The sequence below is a fragment of the Pollicipes pollicipes genome, unplaced genomic scaffold (genome assembly GCF_011947565.3).
Source record: "Pollicipes pollicipes isolate AB1234 unplaced genomic scaffold, Ppol_2.1 Scaffold_6138;HRSCAF=7277_pilon_pilon_pilon, whole genome shotgun sequence".
Classification (NCBI taxonomy): Eukaryota; Metazoa; Arthropoda; class Thecostraca; order Pollicipedomorpha; family Pollicipedidae; genus Pollicipes; species Pollicipes pollicipes.
Window position 1 is genome coordinate 1,870,616 of NW_023596818.1, and position 14,084 is coordinate 1,884,699.

At 63.5% G+C, this 14,084-nt stretch overlaps 1 protein-coding gene across 1 annotated transcript; it reads left to right on the forward strand.

The window, feature by feature from the left end:
• The first annotated feature begins 6,794 nt into the window (after nt 1-6,794).
• LOC119106045 (hydrocephalus-inducing protein-like) lies at nt 6,795-13,884 on the forward strand. Its single transcript, XM_037229640.1, has 7 exons — nt 6,795-6,800; nt 8,644-8,794; nt 9,299-9,456; nt 10,349-10,535; nt 11,912-12,126; nt 12,910-12,992; nt 13,653-13,884. The coding sequence occupies exons 1-7, from the start codon at nt 6,795-6,797 to the stop codon at nt 13,882-13,884; spliced, it is 1,032 nt and encodes a 343-aa protein (XP_037085535.1).
• The last annotated feature ends 200 nt before the right edge of the window (nt 13,885-14,084 follow it).

Here is a 14,084-nt window from a genome sequence, read left to right on the forward strand (position 1 = left end):
CTCTGCTTGATAAATATGCCCCCCCCCCCAATGCTTCATTGTTTGATAACGTCATCATACCTGGCACAACATTGATTGATAACCAATGAATGCTCGTTATGTCTGAGAATCGTGCTCACGAACTTAGATGTGAGCGACTCGACAATTATATTTATATTGGCCCCGCTCGCCGCACGCCCAAGGGATAGGCAGTATTTAAATGACGTGATTGTGGCGGAACGCATGTTTGGGTGTCCTTGAAATAGTCTCCCTGAAATAGTCTGCACGTCTTCGCGGGCGTGTAGGTCATAACCTAGAAGGGTTGAGGCCTTAATAAGGACAGGACTGTGGACCGCACCGAATGATCGTCAAGATGGCTAGTTCAGTTCAAAACCCCACACAAATGTGGAACATCCCCTTCAACCCTTGTTCGACGATGGGAGCCTGACAGCCCGTTCCTCCCGCCCTTGAGGTTTTCCTTAATAATTTGGTTATCATGCAATCTGTCGTGCTGATTTTGTCGGTAGCTGACTAAATGACATTTTTACATTTCCTGTTAATGCCTCAACACTTTCCGAATAGGTCATGGCCTATTCATTTTATGAAGGTCATTTGACCTTCACAAAATGAATAGACCTTCACAATAGGCATGACCTTCACAAGGACCCTTTTGTGAAGGTCATGCCAGCCATGTTCCTCGCCATATCGACAACTCAATTCACTTGTCGGCAGCCGTGATGAGTTACTTTGTGTGCCCGGCCTGGTTGTGTCGGAGGTTGATAATCCACGTCATCAGAGGTCAAGCCGGGTAAAATATGCTCCTGTGGTCTTTTAGCAGGATGTATTCACCCGCATTTGCAAGATGTTTTACTACAATCCCGCCACATCAACATCATCATGACGATTGAACACGCGACCAATTGTACAGATTAATTTATTTGGTGAAGGCCACGTTGGGCCAGATCAGTGTGAAGCTGGGAAGTGGTGACGGGCGTAGTTTTGCAGTGGTTTGTGCAGGGACACTTTATTGGTGATTACTTATTTTTCAACTAGCTTTGCCAGGACCACTTGCATGTAGGCGGCACCGATTTTTCAAAGGTCAAGCGAGGCTATGACCTTGACTTATCATGCCTGCATGCAGCTCCTATGAGCTGCCGTGCCACCACCTGTGAATTGTGAGTGCAGTTGCAATATGTAATGCCATTGCTCAGCCTTGCTCCTCACTGCGTGGTATATACGCATTATGACGAACATTGCGATACATTGCTACACTCTTGGCCTCATTTGACCTGGTGCAGGCCTTTCACACGGCGTGGAATGTAGGTCATCTACAAATGCATGTCACCTTGCGCCGAATCTCGTTCATGGCGTCTCCGAGTGTGTGTGGCATCCTGACTGGTGGAATCAATACTTGGCTTCAAAAGGAATTTTGATATTGGCATTTCAGAGGCCAGCGCATGCAATCCAAGTTACCGCAAACATAAATAATGTCTAGCGGCTCAAATTACACTTACTTGATGAACGTAGTACAAATATTTGCATTGTGCAGTAATGGAAAGCACGCATGACCCAAACAACCTAGCTTAAACACGGACACAAGCTGACACAAAAGAAAGCAATGATAGCTGGACAGGTTAGACGGTGATCGCTGCATAGGCCGTTTCCCTATCCCCACATTGTCCCGCACAGCGGCTTCCGATATTTGTACCATATATCACACACCCAGATAAACATGTCGGGTGTGGTGATGTTTCCGCGACCTTGGAGGTGATACCAGATCTGAAACCTATAAATTTCTAGGTGAGGAAGACAACAAGGTGATTTGGAAGTGACTCCGCCGAGACCATTTCGTTTCATTCCCTGCATGGACATTTCAAAGTGATTTGCATGACCTGAATCCGCACCTGTTGACCTAAACCAAACAATATATTTATGCATATAGCTAAGGCAGCGAAAAGCACATTGGTTTTGCTCCCGATTACCCGTCGTAGTTCAAAAGTTAGGAGTGTGCCAGTCAGGCCCCCTCGTCGGACGAGGGTGTAAAATGGCTCAGTCAGGCGAGGGGTACAGCCGCATTCGCCAACATTTAAGCCGTCAGTAACTCCCTGCGAACCCCGTACGATACCCCCGCGATTGGAGCGCTGGCCGGAATATCTCGCCGTGCCGCGTTCGTAGCGACACCGCGCATGCTTACGTATCGAGCAGCTCACTAATAGACTTCATGCCATGCACGCCGTAAGAAACATCAAGTATATATACCACCTGTCACATTCAAGGGAAGCGGCCACTGGGGTGGTTTGCAGTGGAAGTTCATATGCTTGCGTGCATAGTAAATATAATAGATTGGGATATGTATTCAGCATAGACGCATCCGACCCTCACAAAATATGAAATACCGAACGAGATAGATCGCGTTGTAGAAACACGAATTAGTTACCGTGACCAACAACAAAGAACTGTCACACCAGGCATGCACAATTTTACCGCTTGGGACAGCGAGCCCACCCCGACAGCAAGCTCCAGCAAACAAGAAAAAACGCACCGACACTGCACCGTCGGCCAGCGAAGCCAGTGGTACTACGCCACGGCTGGAGCGGCCGCTAGTGTCAGCAGAGCCAGCCACACTGTGTGGCGGCCAGCGAGCGGTGGCGTCGCCCCCTTCAGCCCCTTCCCGCCCTCCTGCATGGGCTCCTCGGCACTGGACTGCGCCTTCGGCTGCGGCTCTAGCTTCGGCTCGGAGCTGCCCGCGGGCTCAGACTCCGGCTCTGGCTCTGGCTTGGGCTCGGGCTCGGGCTCCGGCTCCGGCTCCGGCTGCGTGGAGGGCGCCGGGTCAGCAGCAGCGGCGGGCCGGGGCGAGGTAGGCGGCGGCAGCGGCGCGGCGCGCGCCGACCGCGCCCCACGCAGTGCGTGCTGCAGGGCGTCCAGCTGTTGCGTGTCCAGGCCCGGCTGCGCCAGCAGCTCGCGTGCCGACTGCGGCGGAAGCTGGCGCAGCTGCGCCGCCGACAGACCGATGGCCAGCACGTTGGCGGCCGCGCGCCGCGCCGCGTACGGCTGCAGTCCGCGCAGCGCCTCTGGCGACAGCATCTCAAACTGCCAGCGGCGCAGGCCGGCCGCCGCCGCGCCCACCGCAGCCAGCGTCGCCTGGCTCCAGTCGGCCGTCGGGCCGAACGTCTGCACGGCCAGTTCCGCCAGCGTCTCGAGCACGCTGTCGCGCCGGCAGTTGACCAGCCGGCCGACGGCGGCGGCCGTGTCGCGGTACAGGTGCGGTCGCGAGCCGTTGAACAGCTGCCTCAGCTGGTCGGGGCTGAAGCCGCACAGCAGACTGCCCAGCGCGCTGACGTAGGCCGGCTCGGCGTACTGGTGGACGCGGCTGGTGGCCTGCCGCTCGGTGACGCCGAGCGAGGCGTTGACCAGCACGGCCAGCTGCTCCGCGCTCCAGTCGCGGCCTCCCAGCACGGCGATGGCGTCGCTAGAGGGCCGGCCGCCGCTGTCGAGCTGTAGCCTGCCCAGCTCGTCCGGGGTCAGCGCCGCCATCAGGCCGCCCAGGTGGGCCACGTTGTCGGGCAGCAGCCGGTCGCCGTTGGCCAGCCGCGCGGCCGGCCACACGTCGGCCACGCGCCGGCCGGCCAGCGACCACCGCAGCCGGCCCAGGCGCGTCCAGGCAGCTCCAGAGACCGAACGAGTCTGTGCGCGCCATCTCGTGCAGCTCGTGCGGCAGGACGGCGGCGGCCGCCGGTCCGGCCGCGCGCAGGTCGTCGCAGCTGACGCGACTGCCGTCAGCCGGCCGGAAGTTGTACGTGGTTCCGGGCGTGTCCTCGCCATCGCCGCTGCGCTGGAGCGCCGCCGCCACACGAGACACCACCTCCTGGGCGCGGCGGCGGCCCGCGCGCGAGGCATTACTCGCCTGAATGGCGTGCAGCATGCTGTTGACGAGTGTGCGGAACTCGTCGGCGGTGGCCGCCGGGCCGGCGGCGGCGCGGCGCACGCGCGTCTTGGGGTAGCCGACCACGCCGGCCAGCAGAGACGCGTCGAACAGGAGGCGCAGGTCGTACGAGGTGTCGTTCAGGTCGCGGCACGCCTCGAGGAAGGTGACGGCCCGGCCGGACCGCGCGCCGATCACGCCCGGCAGCTCCTGGAACAGCGCCGCGTTGTGGTTGTCGACGGCGTAGCGCAGGTGGCCGAGGCTGATGTTGCGCCGCTCGGTGGCGTTGAGCGCGAAGACCCAGCCGCCGAGGTAGTACGGTGTCGACATGTTCCAGGCGGCGGGCGGGCCAAACGCGCGCAGCAGCACGGAGGCCCACGCGCGGTGAGGGCGGCACACCAGCCGCTCGCCGGCCGTGCGCAGCGTGAAGATCCACTCGCGGAAGGCGGCCGGCTCGATGCGCGACACCACGTCCGCGTCCACGAAGTGCAGCAGCTGGTTGAGCTGCGCCACGTGCCGGAACGTCAGGCGCGTGTCGTTGGAGACGTTGAGGTCGTGCAGCAGCCGCCGGGCGACCCAGCGGAACGTGCCGCCGTTCTGCTGCACGGCCAGGTGCGGCATGATCTCGGGCCAGGTGAGCCGGCCGATCTTGAGCCAGGCGACGAGCCTCTGCGGTCGGCCGAGCGAGAGCAGGTAGTGCGGCGGCAGCAGCACCAGCAGACAGGCGGGCAGCGCGCGCACCTCGGCCAACGAGAGCCGGTGCAGCGGCCCGTTCTGCAGGCGGGCTAGCGTCATCCGCCCGCGGTCGCTGATGTTGCCGTGCTGGAGCATGGCGTGACGCACTTGCAGGTAGAGCACTAGCCGCTGCTGCAGGCACACGCACACCTCGAGCGGCATGGCAGCCGCGCCCTGCGTGGCGCGCAGCTGACCCTCATACTCCTCGGCCACGGGCACCAGGTCGAGCGGCGTCACGGCCGCCACGTCGGCGCAGCTCAGCCCGGTCAAGTAGACCCAGGGACCATGGGCGGCGCGCGGCCAGCCCGGCCGTCGGCCCAGCAGACTCTCAGCCGACCAGCTGCCGCCCGCCTGCTGGCCGCGGTAGTGCGCCAGCACCTCCGCCAGCAGCGCGCGCGGGTACTGGCTGGCCGCTGCCAGCAGGCCGTGCGCGTCCGTGCGCCGCGCCAGCGTCTCCATGCGCCGGATGAGGGCCGGCACCAGCAGCGGCGTATCGGCCGGGCCGGCCAGCGCCCAGAGCTGGCGGCTGCCGAGCAGCGGCGGGTCGGCGCCGACGCGCAGCAGCCGCCGCACCGCGTCCAGCAGCTCGGCCCGCTTGCCGGCCAGCATGTGGTCGGCGGCCGGGATCAGCTGCTCGACGGCGTCGGCGGTGAGCAGACCGCGCCGGCGCAGCTGCGCCAGGCTGGCGTCAGTCATGCTGCCGAGCAGCTCGGGCGGAACGCCGCGCAGGCAGCCGGCGCACAGCCGGTCACCGGCCAGCATGAACATCGACATCAGCAGGCGGCGCGTCATCGGCTCCAGCCGCGGCGACGAGATGTTGGCCAGCAGCTGGGGCGTCAGCTGCAGCCCGTCCTTGCCGTGCAGGGCGTACACCTCGTGCAGCGGCAGCGTGTAGAAGAACGGCCCGAGCCGCGCCACGTCCGCCGCCGTCACGTTGGGCTGCTGCAGCGAGTCGAGCAGCAGGCGCATCTGCAGGTGCGTCTCGAACGGCTCGCTCTCGCGGTGCGCGTCGAGCGCCCAGCCGGCCAGCGACAGGAACTGGTGGCTCAGCGCGCCCATCTGGCGCACGTGCGCCGGCCGCAGGTGGCGCGCCAGCTCGTGCAGGCTGCTCGCCTCGGTCATGTTGTTGGCCGGCCGCAGCAGCTGGGCAATGACCGGCTGCGCCTGCACGCGGTTCAGGCTGGCGAACGAGAGTGGCGTGCCGGCCTTGCGCTGCTGCCCCGGGTCGATGCTGGCCAGCTCCTCGGGCAGCGCGCCCACCAGCAGCAGCGCCTTCTCCGTCAGCGCGTCGGCCGACCAGCCGGCCAGCGGCCCGCTGCGGCGCATCTCCTTCAGCAGCCAGGTGCGCACGAACGGGCCGAGCGCCGGCGAGCCGGCCGGCGTCTGCAGCCACGCCTTCTGGCAGCGCGCCACCACGGCCGCCACCGTGTCGGCGTCGAGCGGCAGCAGCGTGGCCAGCGAGACGTGCGGCACAAGGTCGCAGCGGTGCGCCGTCAGCACGCTGACGTGCGTCGGCGACCAGGCCGTGCGCTCGGTCGGCCAGTGCTGCTGCACCAGCTCGGCGAGCGCGGCCAGCTCGGCCGACGTCAGCGGCCGCAGCAGCAGGCTGTGCACCAGCGTCTCCAGCTGCGTGTCGCTCATGTTGGCGGCGGAGGCGGCCGCCAGCGCGCCCGTCACCGTCACGTCGCCGGCGTGCTCCACGGCCACGGCGGTGACGGTACGCGCCGCCAGCCCGGCCGCCTCGGCCGGCGCCATGGTGCGCAGCAGCTCGTCCGGCTGGCTCATCAGCTGGCGCACGCTGGCCTTGTGCGGCCGGAAGGTCACCTGCACCAGCTGAGGCGGCGCCGCGGCGTCGGCGCTGTACACGGGCAGCAGCGCGGTCGTCTGCGCGGGGTCGAGCTGCTTCTCGGCCGTCAGGCGCAGCTGGTCGCCGCCTTCCAGCGCCAGCCGCCACAGGCCGGTGGCGTTGCCCGCCCGCCGAGCCGCCGCCAGCAGGTCCCACAGCGACGGCGTGGTGAACGTCCGCATCGGGCCGACCACCATCGGGCGGCGTGAGGCCGGCGCAGCGGCGGCAGGGGTCGCGCGGCCGGCCTCGGCGCCTCGGCCGGCCATGCGCGGCCCCACCACGAACCCGTCCTCGGCGCGCCACTGCTCGGCGATGGCGGTCAGCGCGTCCGAGAGCTGGGCGTAGCGCTCCGGGCCGGGCGTCTGCTCCAGCGCGGCCACCAGCCGGCGGCGCGACTCGGCGTCCAGCAGCCGGAACGCCGTCTTCAGCTCGTCCGTCAGGTGGTAGAAGAGCTCGCGCTCTGACAGCGAGAGCGGCTCCATCACGGCGGTGAAGTCGGCCTGCTCGGGCAGCCGACCCACCTTGCGGCCGTCGTGCCGGGCGGCGGCCGCCGGCCCGGCCGCCGGCCCGGCCGCGGCGCAGAGCACCAGAAATAGCCCCCACCGCGCCGCCATCACCCACCGAGTTCCGACTGGACGCCGGCCGGCCGGGCGGCTGCCAGCTCCGCTCTGGCTGCCGTGGCCGCGGGCGGTCCGCCGCCGCAGGCTGCAGCTGATTGGCCGGTCGACGGTCAAGGTCGGTCACGTGACCTGACCTGACGCGCGGCCGGTACGCGGGACGCGGTGGAAATATGGAACGCATGGTCCACGAGCGAATATACTCATGATGAAACTCTACACGAGTTACATTGCTCTGCCAAAGCCGTTCAGTCTTGGTTTGGCAACCGTTCGGTCCCTTAAAGGCTTACGTTAGTTTGTTGAGCTGAGATATGGGAAGACGTCTGAGCGGTCGGCCGCGCAGGGACCAGAGTTGGCAGCGGATACCGCTCTGAATGTGTCCGATGCCATGGCGGCGCCGGCATCCACACGGCTTGCGTTCGGCTACGTACCGTTTCAATAATGAATAGTCTCAATGGTTAAAATGTTCGATAGGTTACCCTTGCGGTAGCCGGGACAGGCAGCCTTCCCTATATCGAACGTCTTGGAGAGCTCTTTTGTGCTTAAGTTGTACGATCGGTTTAAACGTGCATATATATATATATATATATATATATATATATATATATATATATATATATATACTGACATATATACGTATTGGCATCGCCGCGCAGATGGAACACTTTAACGTTGATAAAGCGATTTCCCCCACACAGAATACTACAGAAAATGCTGCTGCATGCGCAAACTACAGTACCATTAAATGAGGGCGATGAATGTCATTACAATGTGAAAGACCATGTATTACCAATATCTAAAATATAACATACATGGCCTTATTTAAAGCGGTGGACCGCACGCTTTCTTTTTGCCTCCAGCGGCAGATTTGAGCATCGACAGACATGCCATGGGGTGTCGCCGCCGCGCAACACCACATCGAAGAGGAAACGTCCCAGCTTGCCCAGCAGGCCTCGTGTCGTAAAGAAGATGTGCTATCACGTTATTGCCTGCGCCATGCATCGTATACACAGCAGCATTCACTTGAACTGTGCGTTATATTTGGAACCTACGCAACAATACTAATTAATGACATAAAACTGGCCCTCATGCAACGTCAGTATTTGTGAAAACTGAAGAGGCATACCAGACGCCACCTTGTTTTGTTGCTCGACAGTTTTGTCAGTGTCGTTGATAACGGTGTATCCACCGACAGTTGAACGGTGAAGCCTGTCCACTGCCGCTCAGCCCACGTCACCCCGCAGCGGGCCGCACATGTCCCCCCCCCCCCCGCTCAGCCCGTCCTGTAACGCCGTGCCACTCCGGCAGCGGGCGACATATGTTCCCCTGCTCCTCCTCCCCCCCCCCCCCTCCTTTCATTCCCGTTCCCTTTACGCCCGTGCCTCTCGCAGCGGGCGACATATGTTCCCCTGCCCCTCCCCCCCCCCCACCCGCTCAGCCCGTCCGCTAACGCGGGTGCCTCTCCGGCAGCGGGCGACATATGTCCCTCTGCACCCCCCCCCCCCCTGCTCAGCCATTCCTGTGACGCCGTGCCTCTCCGGCAGCGGGCGACCACCGTGGACGATTTCCGTGTGCCGACTGACCTGGGCGTCACGCACGTGCTGCTCAATGGCTCGCTGGCCCCCGCCGCCTGCTACCAGATGCTGACAGAGACCGGCGTGCTGCCCGAGCCGACGGTGGTCAGGGACGACATGGGTACGTGGCGACCCCGGCGGGCGGCGGCCGCTGGCGGCCGATCTGGCTGGCCAGCCGTGCCGGGTATCCTCGCTCGCATCACTGTACGTTCATGGCCAGATGTGCTGTGGATGTGGCGTAGAGTGATATTTACGACAAACGCGACGTGAATTTGTCGCGATTGCTAATTCTACGTCACGTGCGCGCTGTTCAGGCCAGCGTCTGGGGTGTTTTGCTTGGATTCGTGTCATAGCACGTCACGGACAGAATCACGGGCTGGTCTAAGTCTGTGTCTATTAAACTGCTTTTTAGCCTCATCCGAGAGTAATACGCACAGATTTGCTTTTAACATTTGTTTTTCCCTGTCCTTCTCCTGCACTTTCACACTCGCCTGGTAAGCGTGATGATCACTCACCCGCTCACCTGGCCCCTCGCTCACCCGCTCACCCAGCCAGGCTCTCCTGTCCCGTCCTGCGCGCTAGTTCGGCGCGCGCGTCTGACCTCGGGTGCGGTGCGCCCGTGCAGGTCTGGGTCCGGAGGGCCCGCCGGTGGCGCCTTGCCGCACGTTCTCGGTCGTCAAGTGTCCACCGCTGCGGACGCTGCCGGAAGGTGGGGACCCCGTCTTCACCTTCAAGCTGGACGAGGCCGAGAAAGCGGCACTGGCCGAGGCGGCCGCAGAGAAGGTCAGTTCCCCGCTCTGGGACGCCACACCTCGGCGGCTACGCGTGGCGATTCTAGGAGCAGCAGCTGGTATGTAAATTTTAGACACAGAATGTAGTCACGTGCACGCTCTATTTAAAACATCAGGTAACTTTGTTATGAACTTGGCACCGACGCGACTACTGGGCCGGCATCAGGTGTTCCAAAGCTGGACAACCACTGGCTCCCTCGCCTGACCCCAGGGTGGCGGCTGCCTATTCAAACGACGCTCCCTCGCGTCTCGTCCACGATGGGGAGGCCCATCACTCCACCGGTCACGCCCACCTCTCGCAGCTTCCCATTGTCGTGCACACGCCTTAGGCAGCGCCCCTTCCAGCTCGGAGACGTTGCCTCCGGCGCTTACGCCCCCTCGCCTCCTGCCTGCCGAAGTGCGCTTTGCATGGCGCCGCCCCACGGCGCATCCCTCAAAGGACTGGAGGTAGACAGTGCACCTGATAGGGCGGTGGAATCCCTCGGCAGACAGCGAGCGCTCGGTGTGACCTGCGTTTACGCCTTACGGTCTCCCCGGCCGAAGTACTCTGGAGATTTGGCCTGACCAGGCTATCCGACGACCCATAAGCGTTGATGACGGGATCTCTGTCCGTCCCGATCATCCCACCGTCAAGGGCTCATAAGGCCTGGCGTACACCAGGTCGAAACAGAACGGGCTGTGTCCTGGTCTGTACCAAGGCGCTGCACACCAACGGATTGCTCCAACAATCTTGGACGGGTTGTGTGTAAGATGAAACGCTTTGCATTGTATGTCTATGCGTACTACCTTTTGCATTTCTACGACTCCTGGATAAACCGATGACAAATCCGACCGAAGGGATGGCTGGCCGCTGAGCCTGGTCCGATGGTGGCACGCGCCGACAGCTGCAGGAGGAGAAGGCGCAGCGCAGCACGCCGGAGAAGTCTGCGCCGCCAAAACGTCGCGGCCAGCGGCGGGCCAACCGGCGGCGGCGCGGCAGCGAGGCCTCCCTGCTGGGCGAGCAGCGCAACACCGGCTCCTGCGGCGGCGAGTGCGACACCGACCTGGCCACCGCCATCAAACAGGCGCTGCGTGAGTGGGGCGGGGTGTCGGCAGGCGCGGCAGGAGAGGGGCCGGGTGTCGGCAGGCGCGGCAGGAGTGGGGCGGGGTGTCGGCAGGCGCTGCGTGAGTGGGGCGGGGTATTGACAGGCGCTGCGTGAGTGGGACAGGGTATCGACAGGCGCCGCGTGTGTGGTACAAGGTATCGACAGGCGCTGCGTGAGTGGGACAGGGTATCGACAGGCGCCGCGCGTGTGGTACAAGGTATCGACAGGCGCTGTGTGAGTGGGACAGGGTATCGACAGGCGCTGCGTGAGTGGGACACGGTATCGACAGGCGCCGCGTGTGTGGTACAAGGTATCGGCAGGCGCTGCGTGAGTGGGACACGGTATCGACAGGCGCCGCGTGTGTGGTACAAGGTATCGGCAGGCGCTGCGTGAGTGGGACAGGGTATCGACAGGCGCCGCGTGTGTGGTACAAGGTATCGACAGGCGCTGCGTGAGTGGGACAGGGTATCGACAGGCGCCGCGTGTGTGGCACAAGGTATCGGCAGGCGCTGCATGAGTGGGACAGGGTATCGACAGGCGCCGCGTGTGTGGTACAAGGTATCGACAGGCGCTGCGTGAGTGGGCCAGGGTATCGACAGGCGCTGCGTGAGTGGGACAGGGTATCGACAGGCGCCGCGTGTGTGGTACAAGGTATCGACAGGCGGTGCGTGAGTGGGACAGGGTATCGACAGGCGCTGCGTGAGTGGGACAGGGTATCGACAGGCGCTGCGTGAGTGGGGCTAGGTATCGACAGGCGCCGCGTGTGCGGTACAAGGTATCGACAGGCGCTGCGTGAGTGGGACAGGGTGTCGGCAGGCGCTGCGTGAGTGGGACAGGGCTTGAAACTGGCGTATTAGCGACCGTATCTTGAACGTGTGCGGCTGTAGCCAAGCGCCGCTTGAGTGAAGCGTGACAACATATAGGATTATGAGTTCAGAGCTCGTAAGATCTCGAGTGATCATAAGACCAAAAAAAAACAAGAAAAAAACCGGGAGCTGAAGGCCGTGTTTGCTCGTGTTAAATGCAGCAGACGGATGTTGGAGAAGGGGAGCGTACCATGTAACAGGCGCGGAGTGTCGCGCGGCTCCAAAACGTAACGCCGCGCGGTGCCTATTTACCAGGCGCTGCGTGAGTGCAGCCGCCTAGGACGTCTCCCGTCTTGTGTCACGGTACGTCTGGGCTGGCAGCTCTGCCGCCAGCCGGCCGTCGCCCCGTGGCCGTGCCCGTGACTCCCTCGCCCGTGACGTCCTTGCCGCCCCTGCCTCAGACCGGGACGACCCGGTCATCTCGGGCCACCGCTGGGTGGTGCCGGCCATCGCCCGGTGGCCGTGCCTGTGACGCCCTCGCCGTCCCCTGCCTCAGACCGGGACGACCCGGTCATCTCGGGCCACCGCTGGGTGGTGCCGCCCGAGGGCGAGCTGACGCTCACCGTCAGCTTCCTGGTGCACCGGCCGGGCCGCTACCAGGCGCAGCTGGGGCTGGAGGCGGCCGGCACGCGGCGTCGCTACACGCTGCGCTGCTCCGGCGACTGCGTGCTGCCGCTCATCAACCGCAAGATCAAGACCCTGTACGCCAAGGTGAGCGGCGCCTCTGCGGGGCGGAGGTCCGTGTCAAGACGCTGTACGCCAAGGTGAGCGGCGCCTCTGCGGGGCAGAGGTCCGGGTCAAGACACTGTACCCCAAGGTGAGCGGCGCCGCTGCGGGGCGGAGGTCCGGGTCAAGACGCTGTACCCCAAGGTGAGCGGCGCCGCTGCGGGGCGGAAGTCCGGGTCAAGACACTGTACGCCAAGGTGGGCGGCACCGCTGCGGGGCGGAGGTCCGGGTCAAGACACTGTACCCCAAGGTGAGCGGCGCCGCTGCGGGGCGGAGGTCCGGGCCCGTGTCCGGACCGGCGGCCGGCAGTAGGCTGCGGAGCCCGGTCAGAACCGGGCACTGTGCAGCGGGGGATGGGCATCATCAGCTGATGGGCATCGCCGGAACCGCAAGCGGAGTGGCCGTCACTGCGGTGTTTAGGGGTTCATGTGTAGTTGACTCACTGGTTAGTGTTCGAACAGTAGCTACACGCCATATGCGGTCTCGGCGCCCTTTTTCCCCTCAGCACTTCGACCATTTCTTCCGTCACCATCCCAGCGTTATCTTCCGTCTCCGGTGTGAACGTATCCGCGGCAGCTGCACTCAGTCAGTGTGGTTGCCACCCTGTGCCACCCTGACCACCGCGTGCCACCCTGACCGCTCCGTGCCGCCCCGGCCGCTCCGTGCCGCCTTGACCACCCTGTGCCACCTTGACCGTTCCGTGCCGTGGTGGCGGCTTCGTGCCATGCTGTGCCGTCGTGGCCACCCTGTGCCTGCCGGCCGTCGCAGGTGCCGATGCGTCTGGACGACCCCGGTGACGAGCACGGCGTGGCGTTCGTGCGCAGCTCGCGCACGCTGTCGTTCGGCCCGCTGCCGGTGGTGAAGCAGAGCCAGCGGCCGGGCCGGCACGCCTCCACCACCGTCGGCCCGCCGCTCGCGTGAGTGGCGGCTCCGGCCTCGCTAGCCGCGGCTCCAGCCCCGCGAGCCGCGGCTTCGGCCTCGCTAGCCGCTCGCCCCCGCCGCTGATCACCCCAGCGCTGATGTGTGCGGAGATGGCCGCTGTCAAATCAGGAGCGTCTCTGGTCTGCGAGGACGGCTGAGGTCCCTTCTTCGTTAATAGCCACCTTGCAAGGTGTTGTAATATGTGGCGTCAAAAGAAGCCACGACGCGTTCGAACAGGTGAACTTCCAGAAAGCAAAAGCAGTCGGAAAGTCGGTGTGTATGACTTGTGACACGTACCGTCGCATTTGCTGACCACGAGACGGCTCTTGTCAATGAAATACTGGCTTCTGGGCGATGATGGCGTCAGACCTGTGGTCCGGGGATACTGAGGCACGCCCAGTCGGCTCACGCAGAGTTTTGCTGGATGGTGATTGGCCGCAGGTGCCCTCCGTATGCGGGTGACGAGATAGATCCGTCGTAACTGCGCACGATAGTGTGAGTTCGTGTGTTTGCGGCTGGGCTGCGTGTCCGCGGCTGGCTGTGTGGCATGATTGATGTCCCTCCTATGGACCGGACGCTGCCCTCCTCAGTCCACAAGGTCATCTGGCGGAGATCACTATGGAGAACATCTCTCCGCTGCCGGTGGAGATCACCTTCTACCTCTTCAACGACACGTACAAGGTGCCGCCGTTCCAGGTAAACGCTTGCACCGCGGCCAGCTCGCTGGTCGCGGCTGAGGGGCGCGATCTGTGTGAGGATGGGGAGCCGCTGACACCTGTCGGGTTAAGCATGCTGCCCCACGGCTACAGCTTTTTCTGCTAAGAGGTCGCATCACACACCCTTGCCTTGGCGCGTCACATTTCTTCCCGCGCGGCCGCATCGCGCCGTGCGCCGCCTTGCGTCACGTCTCCGGGGTCTGAGAAGGGCGGCCGGTCTTGTGCACGCGTGTCTCGCAGACCTGTTGATGACGGCGCACGCGTGGTGTCTGCAGTTGAGGCGGGGCTGTCTGCGCTCGTACAACG